General features: G+C 35.7%; 1 protein-coding gene across 1 annotated transcript in view; it reads left to right on the top strand.

The window, feature by feature from the left end:
* Positions 1–13,917, top strand: part of SMC5 (structural maintenance of chromosomes 5) — a 108,009-nt gene that overhangs the window by 64,843 nt on the left and 29,249 nt on the right. The window contains exons 5-11 of the mRNA XM_073878263.1: positions 1,904–2,159; positions 3,946–4,100; positions 7,756–7,869; positions 9,875–9,969; positions 10,565–10,697; positions 12,612–12,785; positions 12,876–13,045. Coding sequence (XP_073734364.1) covers positions 1,904–2,159; positions 3,946–4,100; positions 7,756–7,869; positions 9,875–9,969; positions 10,565–10,697; positions 12,612–12,785; positions 12,876–13,045 — 1,097 coding nt within the window. The remainder of the gene's footprint in view (positions 1–1,903; positions 2,160–3,945; positions 4,101–7,755; positions 7,870–9,874; positions 9,970–10,564; positions 10,698–12,611; positions 12,786–12,875; positions 13,046–13,917) is intronic.

Genomic DNA, 13,917 nt, shown 5'->3' with positions numbered 1-13,917 from the left:
GGGATTAGTCATGGAAGTGTCTTGGGTGAGAGCTGCTCGTGATTTAGAGTTCAGAAAACTTAACCTGGAAGGATAGGGACCACTGGGCTGCTTCCTAGTTTTTCAAGTCAGACGGACCTTCTAGTCATACAGATTTCTTCAGTAGCCCACTGATTTTTGGTAGCTTGGTGGGTCTCTGTTTTGCTGGGAGTACAAAGGTTTTGTTTGCTAAATTTCTTGTCCCTTTTTCATGGAGCTGGACTTGATGTGTTTGGTGTTTTGTTTTTGTTTAAGATTTTTTATTTATTTATTTGAGAGAGAGCGAGCACAAGTAGGGGGAGCGGCAGGGAGAGGGAGAAGCAGGCTCCTCGCTGAGCAGGGAGCCCGATGCGAGGCTCAATCCCAGGACCCTGGGATCATGACCTGAGCCGAAGGCAGATGCTTAACGACTGGGTCGCTCAGTCATTAAGCACCTATTTATTCCCATTGCCTTGGACTTCATGGGTTTCCTGGCTGGACACTGTGGCTTCTTGTCTCTTTCCTTCTTTTAGGTCCATTGAACGTTGTTAGCTTTCAATCACAGATACGTATTTTAACTTTTTAAATATTTCTTTCTTCTACATGTTTGGTATAGGAGAGGAGATTTTGGATATTTCAGTTCATTTTCTTGACACTGTCAAAGTTAAATTTTTAGAAAGGAAAAACTGTTATCAACCCAGATGTCCAACAGTAGGGAATGGGACAAAATGTGTTATATCCATATAACCAGACATTAGATAACAAAATTTTGTTTTGCCAAGGACATGGGAAACATGAGAAACTGTTCTCAATACATTTTAGTGATGCCATAAAACATACGTGCTTTAGAAAGATAGAAGGTATTAAAATGTAAAGTTTAAGGATATTAAGATTATAGGTGATTATTTGTTAAAAGTTAGTGTACTTCCCATATTTTCTATAATGAATTTGGTCCTACTTTGATAATGGGGAGGGTGGAAGGGTAAGTAAATAGGGCTTGGAATGAAAGCAAGCTAACAAATTACGTGATTTGTGTTAACATTACAAAATTCTATTTTTGTAAAAAATAGGGTTGTATACATGTATACTTTTGTGTATGTGTATCTTAAAGTCTTAACTCTTAGGTAGACTTTATAAGGTTTTGATAAAAATCCACTGGCATCTTATATGATCTGGGTTTTTAAAAAATAATTTACCTTGAATATGTCAACAAATCTAAACATATAGTTGGAGGATTAATCTCAAAATACTAATTTCAAGTATTAGTAATTTTTTTGAAAGAAAATAGTTTCAGGGGCACCTGGGTGGCTCAGTCAGTTAAGCGTCTGCCTTTGGCTCAGGTCATGATCCCAGGGTCCTGGGGATCGAGCGCCGTGTCAGTCTCCCTGCTCAGCGGGGAGTCTGCTGCTCCCTCTTTCTCTCTCCCTGCTCATGTGCACACACTCTCTCTCTCTTGCTCACTCTCCAATAAAATCCAAAAAGAAATTTTTTTTCAATTTAAAATTAAGAGACATAATCTTGTCATTTCTATTACTGCTTTATTGAAAGTTTGTCATATACATGTGAATGCTGTTTTAATTGTGGTCTTCCGGTATGTAATATGAATTTACTGTCAGTATTTAGAAATCTGTGAATTGGCTTTATAGATATTTTATTTATTGAGCAAATATTTAATAAGTGCTAACTCGATGCTAAGCACTGCTCTCGGTACTTAGGATATGTTAGTGAACAAATAAAGATAGCAGGCGGTCTGGTAGGAGTAACATGCAGTTACAGCAGAGTGCCTTTTAGTAAGGAGAACACCCATGGTCTTGGGTTGTTCGCATTTTAAACAGTGTATTGCTATAAAAGCCTTATAAAGCAAGAGAAAAAAGTCTCCAGTACCATCCTTCTTTTGTTTTATCAGATTGAGGAACTGCAGCAGGCATTAACCGTAAAACAGAATGAAGAACACGACCGCCAGAGGAGGATAAGTAACACTCGGAAGATGATCGAGGATTTGCAGAATGAACTGAAGACCGCAGAAAACTGTGAGAATCTTCAGCCCCAGATTGATGCCATTACAAACGATTTGAGACGAGTTCAAGATGAAAAGGCATTATGTGAAGGCGAGGTAATTGATAAGCGAGGAGAGAAGGAGAGCCTAGAGAAGGAGAGAAAGAGTAAGTTTTATGAGACTTAGGGTGAAGAGATGTTTATAAAATGGAGATCTGTTTCTGTTGATGGGCTTTCTTCTTCTGCTGGTACCATGTCTTTAGCTACTCACATCCCCTTGTTGAGGAAGCTCAGCTTGATTTTTCCAAGTTAGTGCCTTAATCACTTATAGGTAGCATATACCGTGCTTTGCCACTGGCTAACCATTGCCTTATGTATGTCAGATTATGACAGTTGATTGAATTCTCTAAAAATGGTTTCCTTTATTTTCTTCAAAGTCACTCACTGTTATTTATCAGATCAAATTTAAGCTCTTCATTCTAGTCTTCAGAACCTTCCATTAGCTTTGCCCCTTTGAAACGTGTCCAATTTCATCTCTGCTTTTCTTTCCTATGGACCATGAAAATAGATTTATAACATTATTCAGATAGAAGAGGTCTTAAGTTCTGTCTACTCAGTGTATACGACTAAGATCAGTAAAAAAGAAAACCGCCTCAATTTTATTTTTAGCAGAGTGCCCTCCACCTCTTTCAAACCTCCACACCCACTCTCAGGTGTGTGCATTTTTCACTCAGAAGTTTTTTCCAGTAGATCTTCATTTATATTTTTATCATGTTCTTATTTCACCATGCCTTGATTAATCAATTTTAGATACTATCTTAATATTTTGTAATTTGAGATACAGATTTTGGCTCATAACAATTCCCATCCTATTTGAATTCCTCAGGTGGGGTTATTAGTTACTAATCATTAACCTTTATGATTGATTATAATATCCTTATATCTTGTGTCATTAAATAGTTGTATTGCTTGAATACACACTTTGACTCATCCTTTTTACTTTCTGCTCTTCTGACATTCTAAGTCCTCTAATTTGTACTCTGGTTTTTATATTTTCAAGGCTGAAAACACTTTATTGAGAACCATATCAAGTTTTATTTGCTATGTTCACGAGTTAATTCTGAAAGCTAGAAATATTAAGTATTGTTGTTACAGCAGTGAAACTTAGTTCACGGTAGAGCCAGGTAGTGCCTTATGATCGGATCTCCTTTCACTGATAGCTGTTTTTTCTAAAGGTTTTAATTTACCTTTTTAAAAAAAAAAAAAAACATTTGCTTTAACATTTCCTTAAAAAGAAAAAAAGAGTAGGCATTCTCTTGCGGTCTAGAGCCCTCCATTCCACTTCCTTCCATCTAAATGGATTGTTCTCAGAGCTGCCTGTGTGGCTGTTGTCTGGGATTTGTCGGGCTTTGTCACAGATCCTTCTCTGTGTTGGGTAAAGCTATTCCTGAATTCCGCGGGCTTTTTGTTTTTCTTACATTACTTAGTATTTTCTTACATTACTTCCTTACGCATCTTTAGGTAACCTTGTAAGAAGAGACATTTGGGGATTAATTTCAGAGTCTTTGCATCCCTAAAAATACCTTTATTTCCTGATCTGCTTTTCTTGGTTTTGTTATATATGTGACTCTAGGTTGAAAATAATTTTTCTCTTAGAATTTTGAAGGCCTGTTGCAATCATCTCGTTAGGAAATGTAGTGTTTCCTTACTCTTTTTTTTTTTTATGACCTCTTTATTTTTGTGACCTGTTTAATTTTGGTATCCTAAAGATAATGTTTTATCTCAAATGTTTGGAAATTTGATAGTCATTTGTCCGGGGTGTTGCTTTCTCACGGTGGTGGGTATTTGCTGAGTGGTGTTGCTAACTTTTGGATCTAAGATACCCTTTTGTATTACTAATGGATTATTTCATGAAAGTTTTCAGAGAACTAATACTTTAGTTTCCTTTTTTAGGTGTGGGTGATAATATTGTACGATTTGACAATCTTATGAATCAGAAGGAAGATAAGCTGCGACAAAGATACCGTGACACATATGATGCTGTTTTATGGCTAAGAAGTAACCGGGACAAATTTAAGCAAAGAGTCTGTGAGCCTATAATGCTCACGGTAAGAAGTTTTGTTCATCTTGGTTGTATCTGTTAGTTTTATAATTTATAATCCTCTTATAATCTATAAACTTTATAGATTTTTGTTGTTTTAAGAATTCCTAGTCTTTTTTTTTTAAAACAAAAAACCCTTGTGTCGAGGGCTGAATTTCAGTAGATCGCAGCGAGGGAGCCGCTCTGCTACGTCCGAACCCCGACCCAGAAGCAGGTGGTCAACGAATGGTATTAGCACCAGGTTCCCTATGAACGTGCGTTGTGTGACGGGCGAGGGGGCGGCCCCCTTTCCGGCCGCGCCCCATTTCCCGGGAGGAGGGGCTCTCTGCACCGGACCCCGTCCCGATGCCTGGCGGGGCATGCCATGCCATGCCACGCCACGCCACGCGGAGCACGCGCGGCGGCGTGGCCGGTAGGGGACCGGCTATTCGAGGCCAACCGAGGTGCCGCGGGGCTGCCGTATCGTTCCGCCTGGCCGGGATTCTGACTTAGAGGCGTTCAGTCATAATCCCACAGGTGGTAGCTTCGCCCCATTGGCTCCTCAGCCAAGCACATACACCAGATGTCTGAATTCCTAGTCTTATTAACACCTTGGTTTTCCATAATCAGACTTGTGGCTACTGGTTGCTGAATCCATACCTGAGTTGTGATCAATAAGTCTTTGAACTTTGTCTAGAAAGAGAATGAAACTGTGAGCTTATTGACCAAGAATCATGTATAAAATTAGTTTGGTTAGGTAGTTCCTTCTGGCAGTTGTTACTCTTGGGTGGCATTTAATCTATGGTCTAAGGGCTAGAAACTGCTGTAAATAACTATGTTGATGGGGGAACCAGTAGAAGAAGGGAAAGCCACCTTCAAGTAACAGAGCGTTCTTAGGATTCTGAGAATGCAACCAGCAGTCTGTTGACCTCATAAACCCTTGATATCTCTTTGATGATCATGGGTTAAGAACAGGGTAAGCTATATTGAGTAAATCATTTAATGAAGTGTGGCCATGGAATGGCTAGGAAGATTTCTATCTAAAATATTTTAAATAAGTTTGGCCATGGAAAGAGAAAATAAAGTAAAAACCAGTCTTTGGCGATGATGAAACTTACCCAAAAATGACTTAAGGATTGTTACTGCTGGGGTTTTTTTTTTTTTTTTTAACTTTAGAAAAGAATGCACTGTAGATCCTTGCAGGATTCATGAAAACTTCTATCTTAATTCATGTATTATTCTTTAGTTAAAATCATTTCATGTAGTCTTTTTGAATATCTTAGACTATATTAGCAAAATTAATATGAATACTGTATTCTCTTCTTGCTCAGGTATGTATTATTAGAGTATTTTTGCCAGATCAAGAAGGGAATATCTATTTTGGATGCAGACATTATTGTTTTGATTAATATGGTAAGGACTGAAAGAAAAAAAAATATTTTGAGCCTTAAGAAATTATAATGCAAGTAATTGTCAACAGATTTTTATTAAAATGTCAACCTCAAAATTATAATTCACAACTTTAGTAAATTTGCCATCCTTTTATCATTTGGTCTCCTAATAGTAGCCTGTCACCAAGAGGGATTACTAGCTGGCATATATTTATATTTCAAATTAGATTTGAATCTTTGAGATAAAAAGCTGTAGTCTTGCTTTTTTTATCCTTTCTGGAATAACCCTTTACCTTTCTTACCACCTTTCTGTGTTCCCCCACCCCAGTACACATACACACACTTAATCTTTCAATATCTAGTTGAGATGTCACCAACATAGACAAGTTAGCAGTATATAAACTTAAAATTTTAGCCATATAACTTGTCAACTAACAGTCCATTTCCATGAGTTATTTCTAACCATTCCAGGCTACAGTAGAAGTGTGCAAAGATGTATTTATAGTTCTGTTCCTCACAGCAGTGTTTATAATAGCACAAATAATGGTGGGGCAAAGAACAAAATTTCCAAAGAGATTGATTGGTCATGTAAATTATTCTCTATCCATTGAATGGAATACTATGCCTCCATTAAAAATGTCATTCTAGGTCTCTGTTAATATAAGAGGACATTTATGACCGATTAATGAATTTATAAAACCGGTTCTAAGATAGGATATATAGAAAGATTTCATGTTAACAATCTGAACTGTGAGTCTGCCATCAACCACCGGATCACCTTGGAGTGCTGTGTCCCCTCTCTCTGCCTCTACTGTGTTGTGGAGGAATGGCCTTGAACTTTGCCAAATATTTTCTTTACCAATCTGACGAGGGGGAGCATGCTAAGTAGTTGATGAAGCTTCAGAGCCAACAAAGTGGTGACATCTTTTTTCCTTCAGGATGTCAAGAAGCCAGACTGAACGCAGTGCAGTTTGCATTATACCTGGCAAAAAAAAGTGTGACACGGTCACTGCTGGAAGTGCACAAACTGGGCAGGGACAGACATGACCCCTACTTGTGTGACTTTTAAAAAGGTGACTTCTGCAGTCACATTGGGGTTATTTTACCCTTTCTCTAAGTTGTAGCTTAACACCCACTTATCTTTCATTTGTACCATTCCTTCTAATGAAGTAACTGGTACCCCCCAAAAATTGTCAAACGATAGAGGCTAAATTTCTGTAGTGTTTATGTCCAGGTATTTGATGTGACTTTTTGTTTGTGTATCAGTTTTCCCATTTTTTTATGCTAAATGATATTTTGTAGTTTAAAATAGTAATATTTGCCCACGTTTATATGACAAGCATACTAAATTTATTAGCTCTCTTAATCCACATTTATTCCTGAGATATAGACTGTTCTACTGTACCCATTTGGGTGAAGAACTAACTAAAACTTTCAGAGATATAAGTGGTACGTGATTTGAAGCAACATCTGTCTAACCCCAGAGTCTTAGCTCTTAACTAGTATGCAGTATTTTATATATATGGTAACCTAAAACCCTTCTCTTTCATAAATGGTTTTTTCAAGAAAGCTGATTTCCATCTGCTGAAGATTATCTCCCCCCTAAAATTCCCTAAGAGCAGTTTTTATACGCCTATTATAGAGATTTATTGTGTTGTGCTTTTTTTTTTTTTTTACTTACAATCTGCAAAAAGTAGATTGTAGTCATCTTGAAACAACTTGTTATCTTGACCTTAGTATTTTCCATAGCATTGAGCCTCACATGCAGAAGTGCCTGATTTGTTAATATTTAAAAGATAAATCCTAAAGCTTATGCTCCAGTGGTATAAGCCTAGGATTTCTCTGGAAAGCACTGTTAAAGTTGTGTTGTAATTCTTTGTGTTTTTGTACTGATCAGTTATTGCCATGTATGACTTTCTCTTGAAGATTAAGACGACAAATATTAAAAGTTTGGGGATGATGAGAAATACACTCTTAGATTACAGTCTAAGCCTATTTCAGATGTTTCCCAGTGAATTGACTATAAAAGGAACATAGTTATTTCTCAGATAAAAATCAAAATTGATATGCACCAGGTACTTATTCACGTCTTGTTTTTTGTTTTACTATGTATTATTAGATGTTTCTGGATACTAAATTAAGTAGCGGTTTTAAAATGTTGAATCTTCAATACCAAATTCTCCCCCCTCCAACTATTAAATTTTAATCGGATTAAATAAAAGTAAAATTATGTTGTAGTAATCAGTTTGGATTGGATTTCATGAGAATTAACTTAATTTTTTTTCTATTTAGATCAATATGAAAGATAATAAAAATGCCAAATATATTGAAAATCATATCTCATCAAATGACTTGAGAGCTTTTGTATTTGAGAGTCAAGAAGATATGGAGGTTTTTCTCAAAGAGGCAAGTAACCAACATAATACTTTGATTCACCTGGTGCTAATCTTCTGGTACTTAAGTTTTTTAAATTCAAACTAAAGCAAAAAATAGTGACTAATTATACCAGCAGTAACTCCTGTGTAAAATCATTCAATTTTGTGAATTTTTTTTTTTTATCCCTGTCATCATTGGGGAATGAATTTGTTTTGCAAGGAAAAAGCCCATAATTCCATCTGTAACAGTTTTGAGTTGGAGTTAGTAATTCTGTCATACTGTTTCAAGAAAAAAAAACCGTAATGATGGACCTTTGGTCTTAGACATCCTTTTTGAAAATATATTGGAATGAACTCAGTTTTTCTTTGATGGGGAGTGTGGGAATCGATAGGTTGTTGCTTTTAAATAAAACCTCTTCAAAAAGAATGAGAATTCTGTATCTGGCTACAGAAACACCATTGAGAATCTAAGCCACTACAAGGCAATGTGGCTTAGTAGTTAGGAGCGCAGAGTCTAAAGGTAGGCTGCCAAGATTTGAATTCTGGCTTTGCTACCAAATTGGGCAAGTTTCCTAAATGTTTTATGCCATAATTTCCTCATCTGTAAAATGTAGATATATTATCTGCTTCAAAAGTTGGTTGTGAGGACTAAAGGTGTGTTGAACAGTGCTTGTTTGCGATTATTTTTATTACATGTGGTTATGTATAAAATATGTATTGTTAGCTCTTGTTATTGTAAGATTTCTGTCCTTTTGTGTATGTCACCTTCTTTTAAAAGCCCTAAAGATTAGGTTTAGATTCTGTTTTGTTTAAATCTTTGCTAGCAGGTATAAATGAGGACAGGACTCTGAATCACCTAAGTGGTCCTCTATTTCTGTGGTACACTAGTGATTGGAAAGAATCCTTACTTTTTCTGGCTTTTACCATATTGCCCTCCTTCTGGTTTGGGAGTTGGCAGGGAATAGGAATATCTGGTAAATGCATAAAAAGTTGCGTGCATAAAATTATAGAATGGACTCCAAAAAGTTAGACAGTTGTTTAGGTTGGAATTATTTAAGCTTATCCAGTGAGTTTTTGGTCTGGTGTGTGAGAGCTTTTTGAAGAAGTAGGTTACTTGGATTACAAGTCTGATACGGCGTGCTGTGAAGGGCATTCAGTCAGGTGCGGTTAGTTAGGTGCTTTCTGTTGGAAATGGCCTGCTTAGCCTACACTGAGTGCCTTTTTTATGAGTCAAAAACTCACGCTTCCTCTGTGCTAAGGATTTGCATCCTATGTGGATAATGTGACATGGGTTCCTGAAATTTTGACCTTTATTTTTATAACTTTCCATAGCTTCTCAATAGGACCAGAACTTCCTCTCATATGTGTGACTGTGTGTGTATTTTAAATTGTGAAATGTATATAACTGCCTCCTGTAATATTATCTGTTAGAGTACCATTTCCCATACTACCATGTATAGTAAGTATTATGAATTACCATAGATGCCCTTTATCAGGTTGATAAAGTTTCCTTCTGTTCCTAGTTTGCGGAGAATTTATCATATTTTTCCACATCTATTGGCATGATCATATGGCTTTTGTACTTTATTCTGCTGCTATAAATTAGATTGGTTTTTGAAAGCTTCCAACACTCTTGCATTTCTGGAATAAACTCTACTTGGTCATGTGTCCTGTTCGCATATTGCTGGATTCTGTGTACTGATATTTTGTAAAGGATTTTTGCATATGTATTCATGAGGGATATTGTTTTTGTCAGGTTTTGGTATCAGGATTATGCTGGAATCATAAAATGATTTGGGAAATGGCTGTTGCACTTCCTCCTGAAAGTTTTGGTATTACTGCTTCCTTAACTGTTAGAACATATTTCTTTTACTATTTTCACTGATAAATTCTTTCTATAAAAACATGTAATTATAGTGTCATCACACTAAAAAATTTTCTTGAAAGTACCATTAAATACCTAGGAATATAACTTTAAAAATCATTTTGATTGATAGTATATGGTAATGAAAATATTTTCTTTCCCTTATATTCAGATTCGTGACAATAAAAAATTAAGAGTAAATGCTGTTATTGCTCCCAAGAGCTCATATGCAGACAAAGCACCTTCAAGATCTCTGAATGAGCTAAAGTAAGTCTCGAAAATATTTTTAGAATTAACCTGTTTGGTTATTCAATATTCATTTAGCTCGTAAGTAGATTTTAATTATCTCTCACATAAATGTTATAGGCTATATTATTCCCTTTTAGGATCTCTACTTAAGTCTAAAATAAGGAAAAATCTAGGAACAAACCATGGAATACTTACTGTATAGTGGTGATGTTTCAGATCAGTGGAATAATATTGGACTGTTTAATGAAAGATATTAAAATAGTTGGTTAGGTATTGGAAAAGTAAAACAAATCATCACTTCATAATGCAGAAGTGATTTCCAGAAGGACTACATAGAAAATTTGCAATTCTAAAACAGCTGTAAGTAAACATCCTAAATATAAAAGCAATGCAAGAAACAAAAGAGATTAATAGTTTGTAATCATGAATATATTAAACTTTCCTGACAAGGAAATAAGTCTCAACATTAATCACTTAATATTAAGTGATTTTAAAATACACACAAATTTTTGCTGTACTATCATATTTTATTATTTGCCACTTGTTAACTATCATTTCTGTGAATGATTTTTTTTTTGAAGAAGAAAAATCTAGTAAATGCTTTTCGTTTCAGACAGTATGGATTTTTCTCTTACTTGCGAGAGTTATTTGATGCACCTGATCCTGTCATGAGCTTCCTTTGCTGCCATTATCATATTCATGAAGTTCCTGTAGGAACTGAAAGGACCAGAGAAAGAATTGAACGGGTAAGAAAGTACTGAATCAGTACCAGAACCTCATTTTGTTAAAACTTCTTAGCATAAAAAAATCAGGCAAAAATTGAGATATTTAAAGAAGTAGGTCATTCTGTTTTTTTTTAAGCACGCAAATTCTTTGTATTTTACATTTTTAATATACACAAAACAGTGACTTTTGACTAATACTATATGATGGGTGTTAAGTGATGTGGAGTTACCTAGAGTAAATGCTTTATATTTGTATTTATTGAATACATTTGAAGTCTGAAGAGAGACACCTGGCACTCTTACCTCATTCTGTATTGCTTGACAAATCTGTGTTCAGACATTTTATTAGTGGTTTAATCATTTAAATTCTTGTAGTCTAGATTATTTTTCAGAGAAATTAATAGGTTAGGATGGTAGGCTGGGATATAGAACTGTTTTAGTAAGCCCTTCCTTTCTTAAAGCTGCCCTTGAAGATTATCTGCCTTCATAGGATCTCTTCTGGCTAGCATAGCACACACTCGTAGTTCCTCTATTCTGCTGATGCTGGGAGCTCTCTCCTCATATGAGCAATCTCCAAGACTCACACTAAATTCATTGCTTCTATCATAGGCAGAAAAAGGAAAGAAATCTCTTCATCCAAAAGAGGTTTTTCTGTAACACCAGTTTGCCTGTTTTTCGCTTGTAAGCATCTAGGACCCAGTTAGAGACCCAACTACTAGTTGTTATATTGAATTTATTAGAAAATGTGTTTTTAAAATTTTGACACCTAGTGTTACCAGTATCCCTAGGACAATTCATTTGTAATTTAGGGACTCTTTATACTTTACTGAGAGAAGATAGAAATAGGGGCTGATTACCAACCCATTTTGCGCAACAGAACTCCACCAAGCTAATTAGAGTAGAAGTTGCATGTGTCTTTGATGAAAAATGACATTATGGGGAACATTTGGGGAAATGAATATTAGGACTCTCCATGTGGGTGTACCTCTCTTCTATCATTTAGAAAAGAGGACAAGACCACTTATGGACTTGCCCTTATTAATTTCTAGGACTCTCCCCATTGGTTAAATTGTCTGCTGCCAGCCTCAGGTCATGATGTCCTTTTTGTTGGGAGGGCCCTTACCTCACTGTCAATTTAAATTTATTAGAACTTGAGTAGCCTAACTTCTTCTAGCTTTTCCTTCATTCCAAATTATTCAGCAATTTGTGGATGCCAGATTATACCCTGTTAAACTTAAGTGTGCTTAAATAGGTCTTTCTCTTCACTTAGACTATAAACTTCTGGATAGAAACAAGCCACAAGAGTATTGGTAGTGAAGCTTCAGAGATTGGAAAAAACCATACATGAAAGTCTACTCTTCATCACTATTCAGAAATATATAATGTTACTGTATTTAGAAGGTGCTTTAGTTTTTCAAACTTTTTGTTTCAGTTCCAAAAAAATGCAAAAAAAAATTTTTTTTTGAGATCCTTAAAGTGTTTCCATTAAGTCTTCTTCCAAATATACAGGAATTAGGTATGATTATGTATGTGTGAACAGTATAACTGAGGGAAGGTGAGAGAATAAATGACTTAGTTGAGCTACCACAGTTCTGTGTCCTGGGCAACTGTTTCCTGGTATCTCTTCTGTAGACCCAACAAAACTCCAAAAGTACGCTCACTTGGGAGAGATTATATAGTCAAGTAGAAAAATAGCCACCTTTGCTATGGTTGTTTGGGTTTTCTCCCTTCTCTCTTCTTTAGTGTTCTCCAAAATAATAACCTAAAGTGTATCAGCCACCCTTTTAGAAAAAAAAAAAATGAAAGTACATCTGTTTTGACCTTCTAAAATTCACTTGATCTATATTTTCCAATGCTTTAGTCCTTTTAAAAATATTTTAATTACTATTAGATGTACACTCACATTTGTTTGACATTGTTTGACTTCTGTGACAGGTAATACAAGAAACCCGGTTAAAGCAAATGTATACAGCAGAAGAAAAGTATGTGGTGAAAACTTCCTTTTATTCAAATAAAGTTATTTCTAGTAACACATCCCTAAAAGTAGCCCAGTTTCTCACAGTCACTGTGGATCTAGAGCAAAGAAGACACTTAGAAGAACAGCTAAAGGTTGGTTATTTTGACTATTAAAAAAATATTAACTGAATTTGTAATATTTTAACTAGAACTGTTTTTAAAACAATTTTGATTATTTTATAGGAAATTAATAGAAAATTGCAAGCAGTGGAAGCAGGGTTGATTGCCCTATATGAGAGAAACAAACATCTAGAACACAAAGACAATGAGCTTAGACAAAAGAAGAAGGAGCTGCTTGAAAGGAAAACCAAGAAAAGACAATTGGAACAAAAAATTAGCTCCAAACTAGGAAGGTATCATTCAGCCTTTTTGGGCAGGCGTGTGTGGGGGGGTACAGGACACTACAAGGATATTATTATTATACAGCCATGCCTTGTTTTATTGCAGTTTGTTTTGTTTTGTTTTGTTTTAACAAATTGAAGGTTTGTGCAGCCCTGTGTCAAGCAAGTCTGTTGGCACCATTTTTCCAATAGCATTTGCTCACTTTGTGCCTCCTATGTCACATTTTGATGATTCTCATACTATGTGTTTGGTGATCAGTGATTAGGACTCTCTGAAAGCTCAGGTAATGGTTAGCCTTTTTTAGACAGAACACTGTCACACTTAATGAACTACAGTGTAGTGTAAACACGATTTTTATATTCACTGGGAAACCACAAAATTCTTTGGATTCACTTTATTGCAGTGGTCTGGAACCAAATCCGCAGTATTTCTGAGCTGTGCCTGGACCCTGTCATGATGTTGCAATTCCCACAAACATGTTTTATCCAAAAAAAGTCATCTGTAGGGCAAAAGTTGGTGAATCTTAAGTGTTGTGAGTTTTCCTAGCCCCGGATTAGCCGTTTTTATCCCTGGACCCCTTTTCATGCTTAAAAGTTACTGAGGACCTTGAAGTTTTGTTTATATGGTTTATATCATTGATATTTACCACATCAGTAATTAAAACTGAGAATGTTTAAGCAAAATATGTTTACAAGAGGGGCATTGTTTTACGTCTTTATCAGTCTCTCTAAATGAAGTTATTTCATATCTGCTTTTACTTTCAGTCTGTTGTGAGGTGTCACTTTGAAATATATGGAGAAAATGTGGCCTCACATAGATTCGTAGTTGGAAAAGGAAGGAATACTTTAGTAGACTTTTCAGATAATTGTCTATCGTCTTAATA

Source organism: Callorhinus ursinus, unplaced genomic scaffold (assembly GCF_003265705.2).
Source record: "Callorhinus ursinus isolate GAN/ISIS: 27379988/994484 unplaced genomic scaffold, GSC_fseal_2.0 scaffold28, whole genome shotgun sequence".
Lineage (NCBI taxonomy): Eukaryota > Metazoa > Chordata > Mammalia > Carnivora > Otariidae > Callorhinus > Callorhinus ursinus.
The sequence above is the reverse complement of the archived record's forward strand: the minus strand, read 5'-3'. Positions and strand labels throughout refer to the sequence as shown.